Raw genomic sequence first — 20496 nt, forward strand, 5'->3', positions numbered from 1 at the left:
CCATCCAATTTTTATATTATTAATCTTTTTTTTTTTTATCAAAAGCACTAATCAGAATAAATTTTAATTTGGAGTGCTAATAAATTTGAATGATTGTTGTTGAGTTTATTATTACAATTGTTGTATTAACCGTAAAATCATTGATGGGGTCCATATCCCCTTTGGATTTTTAAGCATTCTTACATACCAAATTGCACTTTAATCCATGACTGATGGTAACAAGGCACTTACTGAATTCTGTATATACCAGACAGAACTACCACCACAACAAACCAACAGGTATTGTGAAGCCACCAGAAATTGGAAGTTGCCATATTTGAATACTCAAGATACTTTTTGTCTAGTCCAGTAGTCAGAATGTAATGATGTTTTTGTATGTTGCAATCAAATGCATTAAATTCAATGACAAAACAATTAGAAGCATGAGAGTATCTTTTTCACAAGTAAGTTAAACTCAAGTCTAATTTTTTAATAACTTGTGATAAAAATTTCATATTCAAAGCTTAAATATAAATGGAGTATTTGTAATACTTTAGCAAAATAGAGCTTATTAGAAAGTATTCAATCAATTTGAATGCAAGCTATACAGTTAGGCCTGTGTTTAATGTAAAGACATTTATTAGAAAGAAAATATAAATGACTTGATATGCAATAGAATAAGTTTAAATTGAAAGTTTAATTTCATTTTTATTGTTAATACTAATCCTAATCATATTCAATTAAAAAAAGAAATAATTAGAAAATACAGGTAACTAATTGCTTTTATTACGCTTGCAGGTTTTAACCTTTGGATGTTAATAAAATCATAAATACTAACTGTTACGTGCATTAACTTAAATAACATTTATGAATTACAGTTCTTTAACTTAATGTAGTTCACACTGCAGCATTTGTTGTTTGAGTAATTGGTGAAATAAATAGCTTCTCATCCACTTAATATGTCTGTTGTATTCCAGCCAGCTTGATTAGCCCTGGAATTGAGTGGAAAGCCTCATAAGCACTGGAAATAGCAGATATAGTGTGGTAGACATGTTGTTACATTCTTTGTTACCTTCAATGATAAGACTCTTATTACTTATATAGTTTTTCTTGTTGATACTGTATCTACTCCAGGATCAAAAAAAGACTAGCATACTGAATTTCCAGATCTTTTAAGTAATATGAGTATTATTAATTAAAGTAAAAAGTAGTAACATAGTAATAACAAATAATTTTTGATGTTAAAATAAATTAATAAATTTATTTTGATAAAATCTTAAAACTGAATTCTGATTTTTAATGACTTAAATAAAACTGATAACAACTACAGTTAATTAGCTTAATCTAGTTCTCACCAAAACAGTTATTGTTCCAGTAAATAATAGAATCTCAGTCACTACAGTATGATAAGCCCTAGTATTGAGTGAAAAAATCTTGTTTGGCACTTGATATAACAGATATCATTACCTTCTTCTTTACTTTCACTTTTATGTTCTTATGTTTATAATTTTTCTTGATGATGGTAATTTTCCATTACACTTGCACCAACAAATGTCATAGCAATTTAAAATGTAACTGTCTTTCTTATAACAAATTCCTGTAAGAACTTGTTATAAAACATGTTTCATAAATAGAAGTGTAACAAGTACTACTCATCAAATTCAACCATGCTATGTTCAGATAATTTTAAACAAAGTTACTACTTCAAAAAACCTAGTCATATGTTTTTCTCAGCCATGACCAAATGCCAAACTTGTTGAAATTTATAAGGTATGAAAAATAGATAAACAGTTTATTAAAGTAAGTTCATCACATACATAATGAGTAATTTTTATTACTTTTGTTTAAGGTTTTTTTAACATTTTATTATGTTATTCAATCAAAATGTTATTCTTTCATATAAGTTTACAAAACATTTTTATGTACCCTAATAATTTGGGAATAAAATACTTTTTTATTATAATAAGTTAACAAAAAAGTAAAATATTTATCCAATTTTAGTCAAAATTAAAGAGTATTAGGAAAACAATATCACACACATGATCAGTACCTGTTTGTTAGTTTTCATCAATAATGTTTTAGTTGCTCAGTAATATTTATGATAATGTGTTTTTTCTTGTTCGTTGTTTAGCACCAAAACTAGTGGCATTTCTGGACAAAGCATGTATCAGACTCATTTGTATGCAGTGGAACCATTCAGAAAAAGAAAGAAAACATAATATGTGCAGTTATTTGAAGTCATCCAACACATAAGAAACATTTAAAGATAAACCACGAGTGTACATATTGAACCAAAAGAAGATAAAATTCTTTTTGCAAATTTTTTTGTTATTTAAAGCAAGCTGACTTAATCTCCATGAACTTTGTTGAAATGTTGAATAAAACATTAACTAACACATCATATGTGATTATAAATAGAAGGAGAAAGCAAAAATTAATCATATCTATAATTTTATTCATTAAATACATATAATTATGTTTTAAAATACACATTCCATTTAGCATTGCTACACTCAGTACAAATATGTAAATGGTATTATCATGTTTCAGGTGAACTAGGAGTTATAGATGTGGCCTTTGGCTTGGAAAGTACAAGTGGATGAAGCAAAGAAACAAAAAACTGTATGTACCATTATGCTGGATGAAAATGTTCATCCATAAACAAGTAAATCTGAAGGCCAAATAAACCATGCATTTGTTGACACTGGGACTAATGTTAATGATGATTTTGTCTGCTGTTACTGAGGGTACAGTAGTAATTATGGCTGTTACAGTTAATGAGAAGTAGAAAGAATCTGTAGTTGCTATTTATTTGATAGTATGACAAGTCAAGAGCATGCTAACCTAATAAGAGTATATGTCAGTAAAATTCATGATGTGGGGTTAATAACTACTACATTCTCTTTTGAATGCCTGTCTTTTCATTTTGAAGTTGGAAAAAAGATGTCTCATGATAATTCCCATATTTTTCATATTCAGAAGTTTCATATACAAATGTACATATCTGTTATTTTTTATGTGTCGCATATTAAAATTTGTGCATGACACATTAATAAAAGACAGGGTGATGGAAAGATATCAATGGTAATGTCATAAGGTGAAGGTACTTAAAACAGCCTCACCAGCTGCAGAAAGAGATGAAATTTAAATTGAAAAAAGCATGTATGAACTAATGTAACCAGAATATGAAAGTCAACTAGTTATCCAGTATTTAAGTTGAAATGTGACTAAATACTAGAGTATAGAATTACACATCACAAAGTGCAATGAAAATGAGGTGACTTTCAGATTTATTCATCTCTTTGAATGCTTTCAAAGAATTCAAGTCACATATGTGAATTGGAAGTAATGCTAATTGAAGATTTTTTCAGATGTGTACATCGTTAATGTAACTGATTTTATTGGTAATTTGATATGCAGTTCATGCAAAAAGACAGGTTTCCTTGGATTTTTTAACTGCCATTCAAGATTTGATAAAGTTCAAAAATGCTACTTTGCATTACGTTTTAATGTAAAGTTATCTAGGATCATCTTATGTTATTGTTTGCTACTTTAAAATCTTCAAGTGGATTTATTAACAACCCAACTGCATAACAGTTCACAACTTCTTACAAGTGTTTGTTAATAAGATAAAATTGAAAATTAAGGTAATAATTGCAGGAAAGGTGATCCAACGGAAATCCTGGAAGCTTAGTCTGTAAATGGTGTGCAGTTAATTTAAAATATTCAGCTTTTGCTCAAATGTGTAATCTTACTTTACCCTTCCATCCCCAGATGAAACAGAACATGAATATGTTTATGTTTTAAATCTGGCATGACTCTCAGAATATAAAGAATCAGCATTGACCTATATACTTAGTACACAGTAAAGATAGCCTTAACAAGGCTACACTTCTCTGAATGCACTAAAGAATTAATTAATAATGATTGGAATAAGCATCTCTTTAAGGAGAAATAGAGGCTTGGTCTTTTGAAACTCAGGAATACTTCAAGAATTTGCAAGGAAACTGAGAAATGCTCTTAGAGATTACTCACAACAACAGGAGGATAACCTCCCTGTGTTCAAGGAGTTTGCTATTTTCAGCGTTATTCTTTATTCAGTTGTTCATAAAGTATTTAACAAGCTAGATTATTATATACTGGAATAAGTTTGCTGATTATGTTTACAATTTTGTGAGATGTATAGTATTTCATACTGATATTCAAAGATAAGTAAGACTGTTTTGTATGAGCATCATTGGAAAGAATACCAGAAAACAGCTAATTAAACTTGTTTTGTTTAAACACCTCTAAAGTATGTATTACAAAATGGTTTATTAATAGAGCAAAACCTGTCCAAGTCGGAAACTGCATAGGTCGGAAACCTGAACAAACATGAAATATCAAAATTTTGCAGCATAATCTAAAGACTTCTCTACAAAAAAAAAACATCCATATGGCGGAACCTGCGTAACTCGAACAAAAAAACTATCTTTCACCAACCTCATCTATCAGCAAGTAGGATTAGAACCTGAGTAAGGCGGAAAAAATGTTTTTTTGTTTTTTAAATTTCGCGTAAATCTACTGGAGGGCTATTTACACTACCTGTCCCTAATTTAGCAGTGTAAGGCTAGAGGGAAAGCAGCTAGTCATCACCACTCACCGCCAACTCTTTTACCAACGAATAGTGGGATTGATCGAAACATTATAATACCCACGCGGCTAAAAAGGCGAGTATGTTTGGTGCGACGGGGATGCGAACCCGCAGATTGCGAGTCGCACGTCTTAACCAACCTGGCCATGCCAGGCCATGTTTTTGATTAAATATTAATTTCTTATTTAATTAATAATTTGTTTGATTATTAATAAATTATCGGACATTTTGTTGCAGTAAGTATTGGTTAAATATATTCTGTTCTTTTTTTCTGTCACCATTATTTTTGCAATTAAACATAAGAATGGAACACGAAAATAGGAATATTCTACTTTTCGTAGATGATGCAACTTGACACCCAAAAGCTCGACTTTTAAATGTTCGTTTAATCTTTCTACCTCCATGTACAACATCAGTTCTACAACCACTAGATAATGGAATTATACAGTATATAAAACAAATACAGAAAAGTGATGCGTCAGCATATTATTGCAAAGATGGACGACTGTAAGAGAGAATATGAAATGACCATGAAATTTGACGTGTTAGATGCAATTGCATTTTTAAGTCATTCAATCAAATGCATACAAGATAAATACGTAATAAAGTGCTTTCGAAACTGTGGATTTATTTGTGATAATGGCAGAGATTGTGGAGAAGTTGATTGTTGTGACGATTCTAGTGAAATCCAAACTGATTGAGAAGATTGCAGATGATTTTGTGAACGTTGGAAAACATGTTTTAACAGTAACTGATGAAATTGATTTAAAATCTATAAGAGAATCCCAAGATGGTAACAGTGTGAGAGATTCAGAAGATGAACAAAATGGAAAAGATAATGAGGAAATAGAAATTCCTACTTCATCGCAAGTGTTAAGTTATATTAACGCTATCAAATTGAATGCAAAAATGAACTTTATGAAAAGGCCGTAGAATTGACTTTCTCTTTTAACCGCATGAGAAGGCCCATTAAAAAAAACGAAACAGCTGAAATTGGACACTTTCTTCAAATAAGTTTAATTAAAATTTTGTAGGGAATAAGGTTCAGAGTGTGTATTATTTGTTTAAGTATCAATAAAATTTTGTTTTCAAAACTTTGATTAGAATAATTGTACTGTTTTCATGAAAATGAGTTAAAGAGTTTACCGCTCTTTTAAGTAGCTAATGTTGTATTATAAAAAAGTGGTTAGACAAGTTTAGTAAACGAGAATGAGATAGAGTCTGTGCAACTTTCAAGAAAAATTCTATATTATGACATATTTTACTGGTATTACTTAGATAAATGAGGAAAAGATACAGGTGATGTATTACTTAAGAACCTAAAATAAGACTGAGTTACATCAAATATACTAAGTATATCAATAAACAAAAATGTAGGAAAATATTATCACACGCACACAGTTACCATCAGTGACTGTCATTTGTCGGCTGTCGTCATTTTGTAGTTGCATTATAATTAAGTAATTTTTATCATAATGTTTTTTTTCTTAATGTGATTAATGGCTCATGTAGTTAGTTCACAGCTACCAAAAGTTTTTATTAAAATCGCACATAAGTTTAATTATTGTAAGATGAATCTTCTGTGTCTTCTTTTATGTGTGATGGTTATACAAATATTAGATAAGTTATTTCATAGTTAAAGTATAAAAATGATATCAAACTTTATTTTTAAAATTAAGAGGGGAAGGACTATACCATTGTAATATATCTCAATGGGAATATGATCGCATTAATTTGATTTTTTTATAGTATATTTTAGGCATTTGTCGTTTGACGTAAGACCTGTGTAATATCTTAATCTCAATGGGAAAATAATCACATTAATTTTTTTAATCTTTGGAAATAAACTTTAGCCACTGTTCGTTTGATGTTATATCTATGTAGATTTCTGCACATGTCAATTGAGAAAACAGTATTTAAATGATAAATCAACCAATCATTAAATTGAAGTGATAGCAGAATGGTATATGAATCATTGCAGCAAACGTTTTTTGCGAAATCCAGTATGGGTTTCCAATGGCTTTACACGGTTATCGTTATGTATGATACAGTACATTGGCTTATAATATCATAATTACAGGATACCCCTGATAACTTATGAAAACAAAGAAACATTTACAACAGTATTGCCTGCTCGTTAATGTTTAGATTTTCAATCTATTGTTCTACAAAATGAACGATTCGCCCAATTTTTTGACTCTTCTTTACACTGACTGTCGCCAGTGTTGGAACATATAACACTAACAGGCAAGAGCAAAACAATCGTTCGTTATAAATATATTGCAATTATGTGGATCATAGTAAGTGGTATAAAAACAATACGTGTACATTTTCAATAATGTTGTATTATCAATCATCACATTTATTTGCAATGTTTTTATTTTTATGAATATATTTGAAAATTATTAACACTTTGGAAAATGATATCTATAACCACTGTGTCCTGGCCTGATTACCAAGTATTTTATGTAAAATATTTAGTGAAAAAATAATTTTATGGCATGCAATGTTAGAGTACTTTTGTTAAAAAATCGATAAAATATAAGTAGAGAGAGCGATTTTATATATTTTAAAAAATAATGTTTTTTCTTTGAAATCAAAATTTAGTTTTATATTTTTATGCGTTGTTTAAAGATTCCATATAAAAGCTCTGAAGAAAAAGGTCAATTGTGTTGTATGAAAGGAGAGAAGGTTAGCACTCCCCTTGATAAGGACGGAATGGCCTCTGGGCCTCAACACATATATGGTTAAGGCACTGCCGCCTACTCTGCGGCACTTAACCAGATTTTTTTCTAATATAAAAAAAAGGGTTACGGCAAAACTAAGAAATGATCACACACATGAGTGAACGTAAAAACTAAAATTATATATATTTACAAATTATTAAATAACCAGTTGGTTTGTTGAACAGTAATGGATAATTAAGCATGTTGCATACTACCAATTTGTATCTCAGAGCGGCTGTTATGGTATTAAGACTTTTATTGATATGTAGAAATATAAAAGGGCCTGGCATGGCCAAGCGTGTTAAGGCGTGCGACTCATAATCTGAGGGGTGTGGGTTCGCATCCCCGTCGCGCCAAACATGCTCTCCCTCTCAGCCGTTGGGGCGTTATAATGTAACGATCAATCCCACTATTCGTTGGTAAAAGAGTAGCCCACGAGTTGGCGGTGGGGGGTGATGACTAGTTGCCTTCCCTCTAGTCTTACACTGCTAAATTAGGGACGGCTAGCACAGATAGCCCTCGAGTAGCTTTGTGCGAAATTCAAAACAAACAAACTTTTATTAATAAGAAGAGAAAAATGTTTCGACCTTCCTAGATCATGTGCAGGTTAAGAAAGAGTTTGCAAGTGACCGTTGCCGGCGCATGTCGTAGGGATAAGAGTACAAACAGGTACGGGATTGTAGGGAACGTTGCAGGTGGTTGTTAGGTTATTAATTAGTATAGGTATACAGGTGTTCCTTTATATTGGTTTAACTTTAGTTTCAGTTGTTGTATAAGTACAGCTTCTTTGATTTTGCGTTTGTTTATATTTGTTTCCCTACTTACTACCTGGGTGTTTTCTATGGTTATGTTGTGTATATCTGATTTGCAGGTTTTAGTGTGTGTGTGTTCTTTGAATCTAGTTTCCATTTTTCTGTTTGTTTCTCCGTTATAAAGTCGTGGCAGTTGTTACATTTATTTTATAAATTATGTTGGTGTTGTGTTTGTCAGTGTACTTTCGTCATAGTATGGACTCTAATTTTGGACCCGGTTTTTGAATAAATTTGTTGTTCACTGGAATGTTATGTTTTGTTTGAAGTTTTTTTTTCCAAATGTTGGTTATTTTTTCGCTGATGTAGTATAAGGTTTTGTAGCTTGGGATTTATTGTTGTTGGTCTAGATGTGTGCGTATAATTTTTCCACGGTTTGTTTGAGGAAATTTATTGGTGTTGATGAAGTGTTGGTTTATTTTGTTGATTTTATCGTTAATTTTATCCGCTGAGCGTAGTTTTGTGGCTGTGTTTATTTGGTTTCTTATCATGTTGAGTTTTGTTTCATGTGCTGAGTCCCGGGAAATGTATAATCCAGTATGGATGATTTTTCTGTGAATTTCTGTTTTGAATTGTGTATCAGTTCAAGTGATCTTGAAGTGAAATCCACCTTTCGAAAGCGCTCAGGTTATATGGTTTCTATTTAATTTTTATCAAGACTTCTCAGACCTACGTGTTTTTAGATCATAAGTATGTTACATGTTATCCAATCACCTTCATAATATTAACTTTTGTTCTGAGTGTACAAGGCCTGGCGGTTAAGGCGCTCAACTCATAATCTAAAGCACTACTTTGAATAACCGTTGCAGAACATGCCCCTCCTTTTGGCCCGGCATGGCCAGGTGGTTAAGGCACTCGAGTCGTAAGCTGAGGGTCACGGGTTCGAATCCACCTCACACCAAACATTCTCGCACTTCCAGCCGTGAGGGCATTACAATGTTTCGATCATATCCCATTATTCGTTGGTAAAAGAGTAGCCCAAGAGTTGACGGTGGGTAGTGATGTCTAGCTGCCTTCCCTCTAGTTTTACACTGCTTAATTAGGGACGGCTAGCGCAGATAGCCCTCGTGTAGCTTTGCATGAAATTAAAAAAACAAACAAGTCCTCCTTTTAAGTTGCCGTCTGGACCGGCCACTCGATTATTGAACTAAAATTCTTCGGCTTGTAAAATACCGATCGACCCCAAATTAGTTGGGATTAAGGTCGCTACTGGGAAAATCTGAAATGCATTCAGCAAAAGAAATAAGCTAAAATTATAAGTTTATTTTCGATATTGCAATTATTTCCCCATTATTTCGTACTATAAGAACTACGTACTTTGACGACAAAAGAAAGGTAATGCCTTTGCCACATGTGAACGAGTTAAGTGGTAGTTTCAGTGTATTAACGGTATTTTCAATAGCATGTTAATTGGATAATATGGGAAAATTCACATACATTATTAAACTATCTTTCTCATTATCACTTACTCGTCAGTTAAGACCAATAGAGAGACAGTGTACATAAAAATATTTGGATTTTGTGTTGAGGATTTTAGATAGTGTGTTGAATAGTATAATGGCAATTTACCTCTCAGGAATGTTTTGTTTCACAAAATATAAGGTCCGGCATGGCCAAGCGTGTTAAGCCGAGCGACTCGTAATCTGAGGGTCGCGGGTTCGCACCCTCCTTGCACCAAACATGCTCGCTCTTTCAGCCTTGGGTGCGTTATAAGTGACGGTCAATCCCACTATTCGTTGCTAAAAGAGTAACCCAAGAGTTGGCGGTGGGTGGTGATGACTAGCTGCCTTCCTCTAGTCTTACACTGCTAAATTAGGGACGGCCAGCACAGATAGCCCTCAAGTAGCTTTATGTGAATTTAAAAAAACAAACAATCAGAAAATATATATTCTATTTATTTATGTTCGGTTAACTTATTTTAATAATTGTTAACAGTAATATATTTAACTCAAAGTTACATTAAGAGTGAGAAAAAAAGGTAATTGTTTATGTTTCATGAATTTTCTTAAGTTTAAATATCTTTGTTTTATATCATGCAAATTCAAACAGTCATTTTCTTTAGAGTTATAAAAACTATGTTAATTTTGAAGTTTACACTTAAAAATCGTTTATTCTGAAAATTATTTGAATTCATTCCAATAATTAGAGTTAAATGTAACTATATATCTTTTTATTGAGAAATGATTTCTGCAAGATTTTAATACAAACACTGATGAAAGAAATGTGTGTCAAATGATTTTTCTCATAATCATCTGTTTTGTTCTACAAACACTGAAATTAATTAAACTAGATACTCTAATATGTACTGCTGAATGTCAAATAAAGATCTAAAATGGAACCAAGTTTGATAATTCATAACAAAATAGCGAAAGTTGAACTGTACACATATTTAGCTTACTCTTTAATTTGAAAAACATTATATACTTCTCATCCTATTGTATATTTTATCAAACTTGCTACAAATGTTTAAACATTTTATCATATAATTTTAATGTAAAAGTTTACGTAATTTCTTGTGAAAGACTTATGAAAGTAAGAGAAAAAGCAACTTCATAAAACTTGCATTTACTTTAAAATCTAATAATTAAACTACTTTTTTTTTTTTCACAGGAATTTCTGATGATGGTGTAAAAGTTGGGACACTTAATTATGAAAATATTTCAGTTTCTCTAGCTGAAAATATACCAGAAGGTGAACTTTCATCTGCTTCGGTAAAGAAGAAGAAAAAGCGTCGAAATAAAAGGAGATCAAATTGTTAATTGGTGTTTAAAGAGTGTAAATATTGTATGGGGAGTTCTACCTAAACAGGACTTACTTTAGGCTTAGAGAAAGTTAGATTTTATTTTTTTTTAATGTCTACTTTGAAACAGTTCTTTGAGATGTCATGCACTTTTTACAGATTATTGCTTATACAAATTAGTATTAATTGGGAGCTGGCCCTGAATTTTTCCATGTGTTTTTTTTAATTCAAAAGTCAATAACCTGCAAAATCTTGAGTCTTTCATTGACAAAGGACATATTCCTTTATTATACTCTTTTTCTAATGCAACTTTTTCTTATATTTTAATTTATTTTTTTAATGAATAGATACATTTGTTTCTATTATATAGTTGTGTCTTAAATAGCAATGTATGATTTAGCATAATATTTTCTTTTTAATAAATGCTTTCCTGTGGCACTGCAGTATGTCTGTACACTTACAGTGCCAGAATCTGGGTTTTGATGCCCTTGGTGGGCAGATCACAGATAGTCCATTGTGTTTCTTTGTGCTTAACTTCAAATAAACCAAACCTTGTAATAAATAAATTTAACTGAGTCATCAAAAGTCTTCAAATCCAACCAGTTTTTATGAAAAACTGAATACTCCTTATTTGGTGAAAGTAAGTCATTGTGAATATAGTGTTCCTAATGTAAAAGGAATACATCTCAGCTTAGAGGAGTTTTTAATACTTCAAGCTAATCAGTGCAATTTTCTTAGGGAACCCATCCATACTGATCAGCTATAGATATAGAAATTTATATATATATATTTTTAATTATTTTGGGGACCTATAATATGAGAAGCCTGTTGATGTGTTGCCCCGATTGGATCGATGTTAAATACACCACTACATCACCTGCTGTTTCATACACTTATGGACAGATTATGTATTTTGGTATGTGTGTTTTGATAAATAAATCTTTGCTGTAGTTATATCTGAGTGTATTTTTGCTTCAGTTGTAGTTTTCAAAACTATTTAACATATACTAAAAGGATGGGACAGCTTAATGCAAAAGTTGTAATGAACTCTTGCTACCCTCCATGCTAACTTAGTTGTTATAGTAACCTAAAGTTTAGAATTATACCATTATAGTATACATATACAAGCTAAACTTGTCTTCATCCCAAAAAAAAATTTATTCAAGAAAAATAGAAATAATTTCAGTACCAATTGCTGAATAAAAATAATACAAATTTACATTATTTATTTTGAGAATATAACACTATTGTTCCCTGTTGGGACGTTGGTAAGTTTTGCAATTTATAACGCTAAAATCAGGGTCTCAATTCCCCCTCTGTGGACAAAATAGATAGCTCCAGGTGGTTTTGCTAAAACAATGTACATGTACTAAAACACTATATTTCCATACAGTATGATCCTGAGAACTATGACAATTCTCTTATGTGTATCTCAAAATAAATGCAGTTTTATTGAGAAAAGACACAAAAAATAAATATGGAAAATGACTTGGTTCTTAAGTCAGTTGTATCAATTATTTTTTACAATTTTAAAGTATTTGAGAAAATACTTAATTAGCACTTATTGCTTATTGATTTTATAACTTCATCAAGATTGTAAAAGTGATGTTTAAGTATACGAGAAGCACCAAAGTAATTAAATTCATTGACTACAACTGCAGTTAAAAGTAACAAGGAACTCAATGTATAGTATATAATGGACAATATTTTAAGGGAAGCCTTTGACAAGTCATGCACTTTTCCAGATCACTAAATAACACATATACAACTCTTGAATATGTTATACTAACACAGTTTTGGAGCATTACCACATCTAGCCTTCTATCTGATCACTGTATGTCTTGATCATAGTACTACAGCATAGTTTCCATGGGAAAATACTATGTAACAAGACTTTCATGTCAAAAGTACACTAGTACTCCATGCATACTTTCTATAAGTTATGGTATATATAAGGACGACAGTTTCTCAGTGCCTGTTTCAACAATGCAGAGAAAAGTGGTGTGCTTTGGGCAATAACAGCTTTACAATGGAGCCTTCTGCAATGGAAACTACACTGTAGAACTATTGTGAAGATGCACATTAATCAGATATAGCATGACTAAACATAAACTGTAAAGATGTGGTGAAGCTAAAAAATTATTTTAATATTAAATCATACTCAGTCTTTTATAGCTTGCATATAGCTCTTACTTAAATGAGAACGTTGACATCAATTTGTCACGTGGAGTAGCATTCACCAGCCATTTTTTTATTTCTACACATTTGCTACATGGCATTTGTATTCTAAGAACGATGTGTTTATTCTCCACAGTACTATTATAAGATTAGAAACAATTGTTTATTATAAAAGTGAGAAGAGGAATCATTAAAATAGTAGAGAAAGAAGTTGAATCAAAATTCTAAAATTATATTTTCAAGCCTACAACTAGGGACTCTATTTTAAAAAATCTAGAAATGGTGTCTACTTTATTTTCTCAAGCTATAAATTCCTACTTTGTCTCAATGTCCAATTTTTAAGAGTTCATGGTTGTAGGTCTGAAAATATAATATTTGCATTCTGATTCAACTTGTTTCTGTACTTTTCTAACAATCCCTATTCCTGCTTCTTAAATTAGCACTTTTTATTAATGTTGTTTCTTAAGTTTTTTTGCCCTTTTATGAAAAATGCATTTTAAGCAACATACATTCATTGGTTTCTTTTTTTCGTCCAACCATCACATTGAACTTATTCCAAATAAATAGGAAATGTACAGGGAAGCATAAACACATGTATTGGTATGCAAATACAACAAACCAAATGTAAAATTGTTTTCAAAGGGCAATCTCGAAAGCAAAGATTGTATTATAAAAGATTTCATGACCAGCTTCCATCAATGTCACATTGTAATGTAATAGAAAATCAGCAGCAACAAAGCTGTCTAATTAGAATGGAATAATGTTTTCTTCAGATAATACAATACAGATTAATGCAATGTAAGCAGAGGCAATTACATGCTTCCTTTAAGTTTATATGACATATATGTTCTTCAATAGCCTACTCTGCACAAGTATTTGCTAGAATAAAGAAACAAATAATACATGCAAGCTAGACAACAGCGACACACTTGGCTTAAATTGCCTATTGTAAACATTACAAATACTACTTGAACATAAATTATTTAGAAAAGAGCAATAGGTATTTGAAATAGTGTTATACATAGTATTAATAAATACTGAATATGCATTCATGGTTTCAACTAAGTATAGGAAACGGTAGAAAGAATTACCAACATCGCTTGAGTAGAAAAATCTACTATAATAATCGTCTGGTGCTAAAAATTTGAGGCCCGGCATGGCCTAGCGCGTAAGGCTTGCGACTCGTAATCCGAGGGTCGCGCTAAACATGCTCGCCCTCCCAGCCGTGGGGGTGTATAATGTGACGGTCAATCCCACTATTCGTTGGTAAAAGAGTTGCCCAAGAGTTGGCGGTGGGTGGTGATGACTAGCTGCCTTCCCTCTAGTCTTACACTGCTAAATTAGGGACGGCTAGCACAGATAGCCCTCGAGTAGCTTTGTGCGAAATTCCCAAACAAACAAACAAGCTAAAAATTTGTTGAAATACAGCCACGCTAAGGGCGGTCAGAAACGTCGGTTTCTCTTCACCCAATTCGAGGCTATGAATTATATATCGCGTTAGTTACGAATTTATTTGTATCCTTGAGATTAGTGAGAAAAAAAAATTAGAATTTAAAAATATAATAATAGTGGAGAGAGTTGGGAGAAGCCGCGAATAAAATTAGGAACGCAGGAGACGAAAGTAGAGTCCGGTTTGGCGTCAAACTGGTTGAAGCGCGAGTGACTCGATGAGGTGTTCTTCATAGTGGATGTGATAAAGAGGGTTGAACAGTTGGTGAGTCGTGAGCAGGTCGAGTACGTTATTAGTTATGCCAGTTAGTTTCTTTTACATGTTTAACTTTTGATTAAATTTAGTGTAAAGAATGTCAACAAATTACCGATGCTAAGATACCGTCCTTTTTCGAGGGCTGGAATCAATATATCTACTGAAATACATTCACGGAATTTCACGTATAGATATAAAACTCGTGTAGCGACATGCAACGGCAAAATATGGAACCATTCGCGGTAGCAGTTTTCAGTTGATATACTAGAAAATGTACGAGTTGTAGTTTCTTACTGATACACGCGCTTGAAAAACACCGAAGTTTTAGGTGGCGGATTATGAATAACTTAGAAAGTTTCGTAGCACGATAGAATTAAGGAGGACGAATAAAATTTAAAACTATTATCTCTTTTTTTTTTTCTTTCCCAAAATTCCCTTGCAATCCTACACTACAGTATTTATCACCTGCAATCATTTTTAGTAGACTGATAATAGGAATTTGTAGTTTGAGCGAACTTTCAGACGTAGATCTCTAGCCTTGTTTGCATTTTTTTTTTTTTGCGATCCCCACTTGTAGATTTTAAACTCTCGATTTGTAATTATCTTGTGCGTTCGCTTTTTTAATACACATCAATGGGCAAATATATCCTTGGAGTAAGCCACAACCTCCGCCAAGTGCATAAAAAATGTACCATTAGAAAACTATTTTTTTAAAATAAAACAAATACGTTTAAAACATCGCTTTATGTAAGGGTTCGTGTCTTTCAAAGTCATTATTTTCTGAAATACGTGGTTCCGAGTAAACATGCTCAAGTACAGAAGCAGCTGCTCAGAAGAACATCACATCTATTATGTACAGTCATGTGAAAAAGTTAGGACACTCTATGAAAGGCTGTGTATTTTTGTAAAATTTTTGGATATATAGATATTTAATCTCAATTTTAACAAAACTAAGAGATTATAGGAATATAACCAAACAATTAAAACTTTTTCACATGACTGTATCTATAACCACGTAAACCAACTTTTAAAGTCATGGGCGTTCTTGATGCTTCCTATAATATACTTGTCTAGGTTTTGGTGCAAAATACGAATTGAATTTACTGTAGGCTTGTGAAATAATAATATGAAACAGTGAACAAATTTTGATTTTGTCTACAATTATGAAATCACTTATTTTGCTTATTACCAAAGTTTGGATGGTCTTAGCTATTGAACAATTAACGTTTAGACTGTTATTTCAAGAGTAAGTCAGCTTTTTAAAGTGTTTTTGTCAGAATGTTCTATTAGAGTTTTGGGCAAATTCCCATGCGATCCCTATTATGAACCATTATCATCGTTTATAGTAGGCACTGTCCAATTATTGGAATAAAAGCCAATCACATTATTAGATATTTGCTAATTGGCATATGGTGCAGTATCAGGAAAGTTTATAAAAATTAAGAATTGTCAAGTATTCAATAAGTTAATATAAGTGATTCAGTTTAGTCTTCTTAATGCATCTGTTCCCCAATAATTTAGTGAGTTTTATTTGTGAGTTAGATGTATATTGGTAATGCGGTTTCTTTTGAAACATTGAAAGTGGCCTTACGTCAAAATGAATGTAGCCTGTAGCCAACATTGAATAAATAAACATATTCGTTTTCATATGTTATCATTATATGGACTGGACTAGGCATTATTTTAACCCAATATAACAAAAGAGCTCACCAAACAATAGAACAGTTACAATTCTATTGTCAGAAGTGAAATTATTTAGATGACAAAAAATAAAACATTTACTAAACTTTCAGATGACAACCAGGGCGAGAAAAGAGATCAAACTTTGTTAAAAATGATGAAACAATTAATGGAAGGTCAAAAAAAAGAAACAAAAAATTGGAATAACGTGCTAGGATTTTTTTTTTTTAATTTGAACGTAAGAGACGGGGATTAAGATATATAACTGAAAGAGTCGTAATATTTATATAAGAATTGAAAGCAAAATATACCTGATTAAGGACAAGATAGATGAAACTGTTGGAAATGTAAAGATATATAACATGAAGAAGAATAAAGAAGTACGAAAACGCTGTAAAGATAAAATAAATCAATGACAGAATAAAACTTTTAAAATAACAACTGGTAGGTACAAGGATCAAGCCACTACACCTCTTTCTGCATCCACCAAACAGTTACAACTTAAAATGCTATTTATTATTAAACATGGAATAGGAAAATCTCTTTGGTCTACATTTGTTGCCACCTGTAACTGCAGGACCTTGGACTACTCCATCCACGAGGTTACCAAATCCAGTTTTAGAATTTAATTGGTCAGTTCAACAACAACAGTTGAGATACCAACGAGTATGACCGAGAGATACCACGGAAAGCATGTCAGGCTCATTTCATATTAATTTACAAAGTGAATGCGTAGAATGGTTGAGAAGAAACTATTCATCTTACTGTTCATTTAAAAAGACCAGATTTAAAGACATTAAGTAACCTTCCAACTAAAAGCTGTAACAACAAATGAGTGTTGTAGCCATCTAATGTAATAAGCTTGGAGTGGCACACCAGAGGGAAGTTTTGTTTGTTTGTTTTTGGAATTTCGCACAAAGCTACTCGAGGGCTATCTGTGCTAGCCGTCCCTAATTTAGCAGTGTAAGACTAGAGGGAAGGCAGCTAGTCATCACCACCCACCGCCAACTCTTGGGCTACTCTTTTATTAACGAATAGTGGGATTGACCGTCACATTATACGCCCCCACGGCTGGGAGGGCGAGCATGTTTAGCGCGATACGGGCGCGAGCCCGCGACCCTCGGATTACGAGTTGCACGCCTTACGCGTTTGACCATGCTAGGCCCCAGAGGGAAGTACCCAAAGCAAATTTACGTAGCAGAGTATATATAGAAGAGAGATCAGACCTAAGCCAAAATTGCAGAAGATTTAAAAAGGTTTAAACTTACCTTCGCTGGATGCTTCGTATGAAAACATGGATATTTTGGCTTGTGACCAAGTTATAGATGCTATAAGAGAAAGATATAAGAATCAAGATGAAAGAAGGTAAGTGTACATCCACTTGGCAATGAACTGGAACCCATCACGGGTAAGATACTAAAAGCACCATCTAGAAGTTAATGGATTATTAGATCCTTTATCACTGAAACATCAGCTTAACTGATGTCAGTCTAGAATAAATCAAAGGATTAGTTAGACAACTAGTTACCAGAAGAAAGGATAATTCACATCACAGTGTTTAAAGTTACACTACTATATTATATTACTAGGAACTGCAGACATAAGCCTGTAGGGAATAGAACTTTTTCCAAAGGAAAAGATAACTTTTATAAATATGGGAACATGATCATTACATTGAAACTGTTTGGAATCAACAGCTGTTAATACACCAAGGACACAATATCTTAAGTATGAGCATTCGAGTCCAACTAAATCAGAGGACCAACAAATCTTACTTTAACATTGTACATGTATTATCTTAAAGACCATGCCTTAACAAAGAGTGTAAAAAATTGAGAAGGGGAAAGTACAAAACAGTGCAGGCTACCAATCTAAAGTACAAAAGTATAGTAAAACATTCAACATATACAATTGATTATGAAGAACTAATGTGGTACAACAATGAAGTGAAAGATGCTCATGCAAAAAATATAAGTTGAAACCAATTATTCAGTGGATCAAAAATAGTACAAAGAGGCCTCCATGGCAAACAATTTCTTCATACAGCACAAAGACGAAATATTTACTGGGCACAGTGGGGTTCATTATATCAGCAAAGGTAGTTGTTATGTTAGAAATGGGAAAATCTCAGTGGACAGAAACAACTACACTTGGTACTTACACAACATCATGATTCCAAAAGCACTCCACAACCTTTGACTAGCTGGAAACACAAATGTTAAGAAGGCAGTGAAAAGGGTAAGAGATCACTGTTTTGGGATAGAGTGAAGGAATTTGTACAAAATGTATGTAAAGTATGTGAACTATGTCATGAGCAAAACATTCTTTAAAATAAAACAGATGGGTAGCTACAGCAATATTGTGTTGGAACACCACTTTAAAAGAGTTACCACTGATATGTTTGGTTCTTTGCAACAGAGTAAGAGTGAGAATAAATACATCATAATTGTGATGAACTACTTTACTAAATGACCAAAAGGATATGCCATTCATAACCTATTTAAAAAAAACTCATCAATAAATTAGTTTCACGATTTTGAAGTGCCTAAGGAGTTTCAATTATATTAGGGATGGAACTTTGATTCAACCTTGTTTATGGAGATTTGTTATACCCTTGGATTCAAAATGGTTAAGATAACACACCTTCATTCATCTTCCAATGGCATGGAAGAGAGATACAGCCATGCCTATTAGTGAATGTGGGTGAATATAAGAAAATGTAGGATAAAGCTCTTCATCTGCTAATTATGAGTTATAATGTAGCAGTACATGACATTACAGGCAACACACCAATATTACTAATTTTGGGAAGAGAATGTAAATGTCGTTACTAATTGACAGTCAACCTGAGAGAGCCCAGGGTTTCTTTTGGCAAAGGATCACCAAGGATAGAGTCACCAGTGCATTTGCTCAACCACATATCTAGGGAAACATTATCCACTGATAGGATAACAAGTGACAAAAGGGACATCACATTTGTATACTTTAGCCACTGGAAAAAGATAACCATCAAAAATACTTGGTGAACAAATAGTTTAGTATATTGTTTTATTTATGCATTAGGAAAAAGACACTATTGTAAACTATATATATCTTTTTGATGTTTGTTTGCTTGAGAGTGCATGACAATATCAATTAATATTATGAAAATTAAAAATTTAGTTTTGTGTTGTATGAAGAAATAAGAATACATTATAAATAATATATATTATATAATAATATATACAATAAGACTAAGTGAAGAAGACAGTAAATGAAAAGTCAATGAGTTTTCAGTGACAATAATGAGAGTTTCAGTGTTTGTTCCTCAGTAATCAACTTAGTAAGTTTTATTTATGACTTAGGCATACATTAGTACTGTAATTTCTAATGAAGCACTGTTAATGAACTTAGGCCTATAATTTTGTCAAAATGAACATAACCTATAACAAATGTTATTGAAACAATTAACTTATCATTAGTGGATTCGACTTTGGATTATTTCTTCCAAAACATTCAAAAGAACCCACCCAACAATGGAACAAGTTACAATACTATCAGTACATAGCAAACCATATTGTGTCACAGTTAATTTTCATTTAACAGAATACAAGCAACCCCATAGTATTAGCATTTTTATACCCATTTTAATCACTATGTTCACAATTATTTCCAACCATGATGTAAGGAAAATAAGTTCAAAAAATTCATTTTAAGACAGAAATATTAAACTTTGTTACTTGACCACTTTTGAAAGAAAGGTCCATCTTTTGAAAGTGCTCAGGCTATAGGGTTTTGTATTTCTAACATTATATATTAAGAAGTTAATGGTAGTTAGTATTACAAGTGTTAGGGAGCAAGTAGTGTAGAGAAATTGTATAAATGTAATTAACTAATTGTTGGCCTCTAGTGGCACAGCAGTACATCTGCAGACTCACATTGCTAGAAACCTGGTTTTGGTACCTGTGGTGGCAGAGCATGGATAGCAAATTGTGTAGATTTGTGCTTAACTTTAAACAAACAAACTAACTGTGGTTATTCTTAAAATTCCCAAACCAGAGGTAAGT

General features: G+C 32.2%; 1 protein-coding gene and 1 non-coding gene across 2 annotated transcripts in view; both read left to right on the forward strand.

The window, feature by feature from the left end:
• LOC143251643 (uncharacterized) overlaps window positions 1-11841 on the forward strand; it is a 206009-nt gene extending 194168 nt beyond the window's left edge. Inside the window, exon 38 of the mRNA XM_076502905.1 lies at window positions 10758-11841. Coding sequence (XP_076359020.1) covers window positions 10758-10906 — 149 coding nt within the window. The 3' untranslated portion in view covers window positions 10907-11841. The remainder of the gene's footprint in view (window positions 1-10757) is intronic.
• On the forward strand, window positions 7282-7404 carry LOC143254665 (U6atac minor spliceosomal RNA). The gene has a single exon (XR_013030317.1). It is a non-coding gene; the product is annotated as a U6atac minor spliceosomal RNA (small nuclear RNA).
• Window positions 11842-20496: the final 8655 nt, after the last annotated feature.

The sequence above is a fragment of the Tachypleus tridentatus genome, chromosome 6 (assembly GCF_004210375.1).
Source record: "Tachypleus tridentatus isolate NWPU-2018 chromosome 6, ASM421037v1, whole genome shotgun sequence".
Classification (NCBI taxonomy): domain Eukaryota; kingdom Metazoa; phylum Arthropoda; class Merostomata; order Xiphosura; family Limulidae; genus Tachypleus; species Tachypleus tridentatus.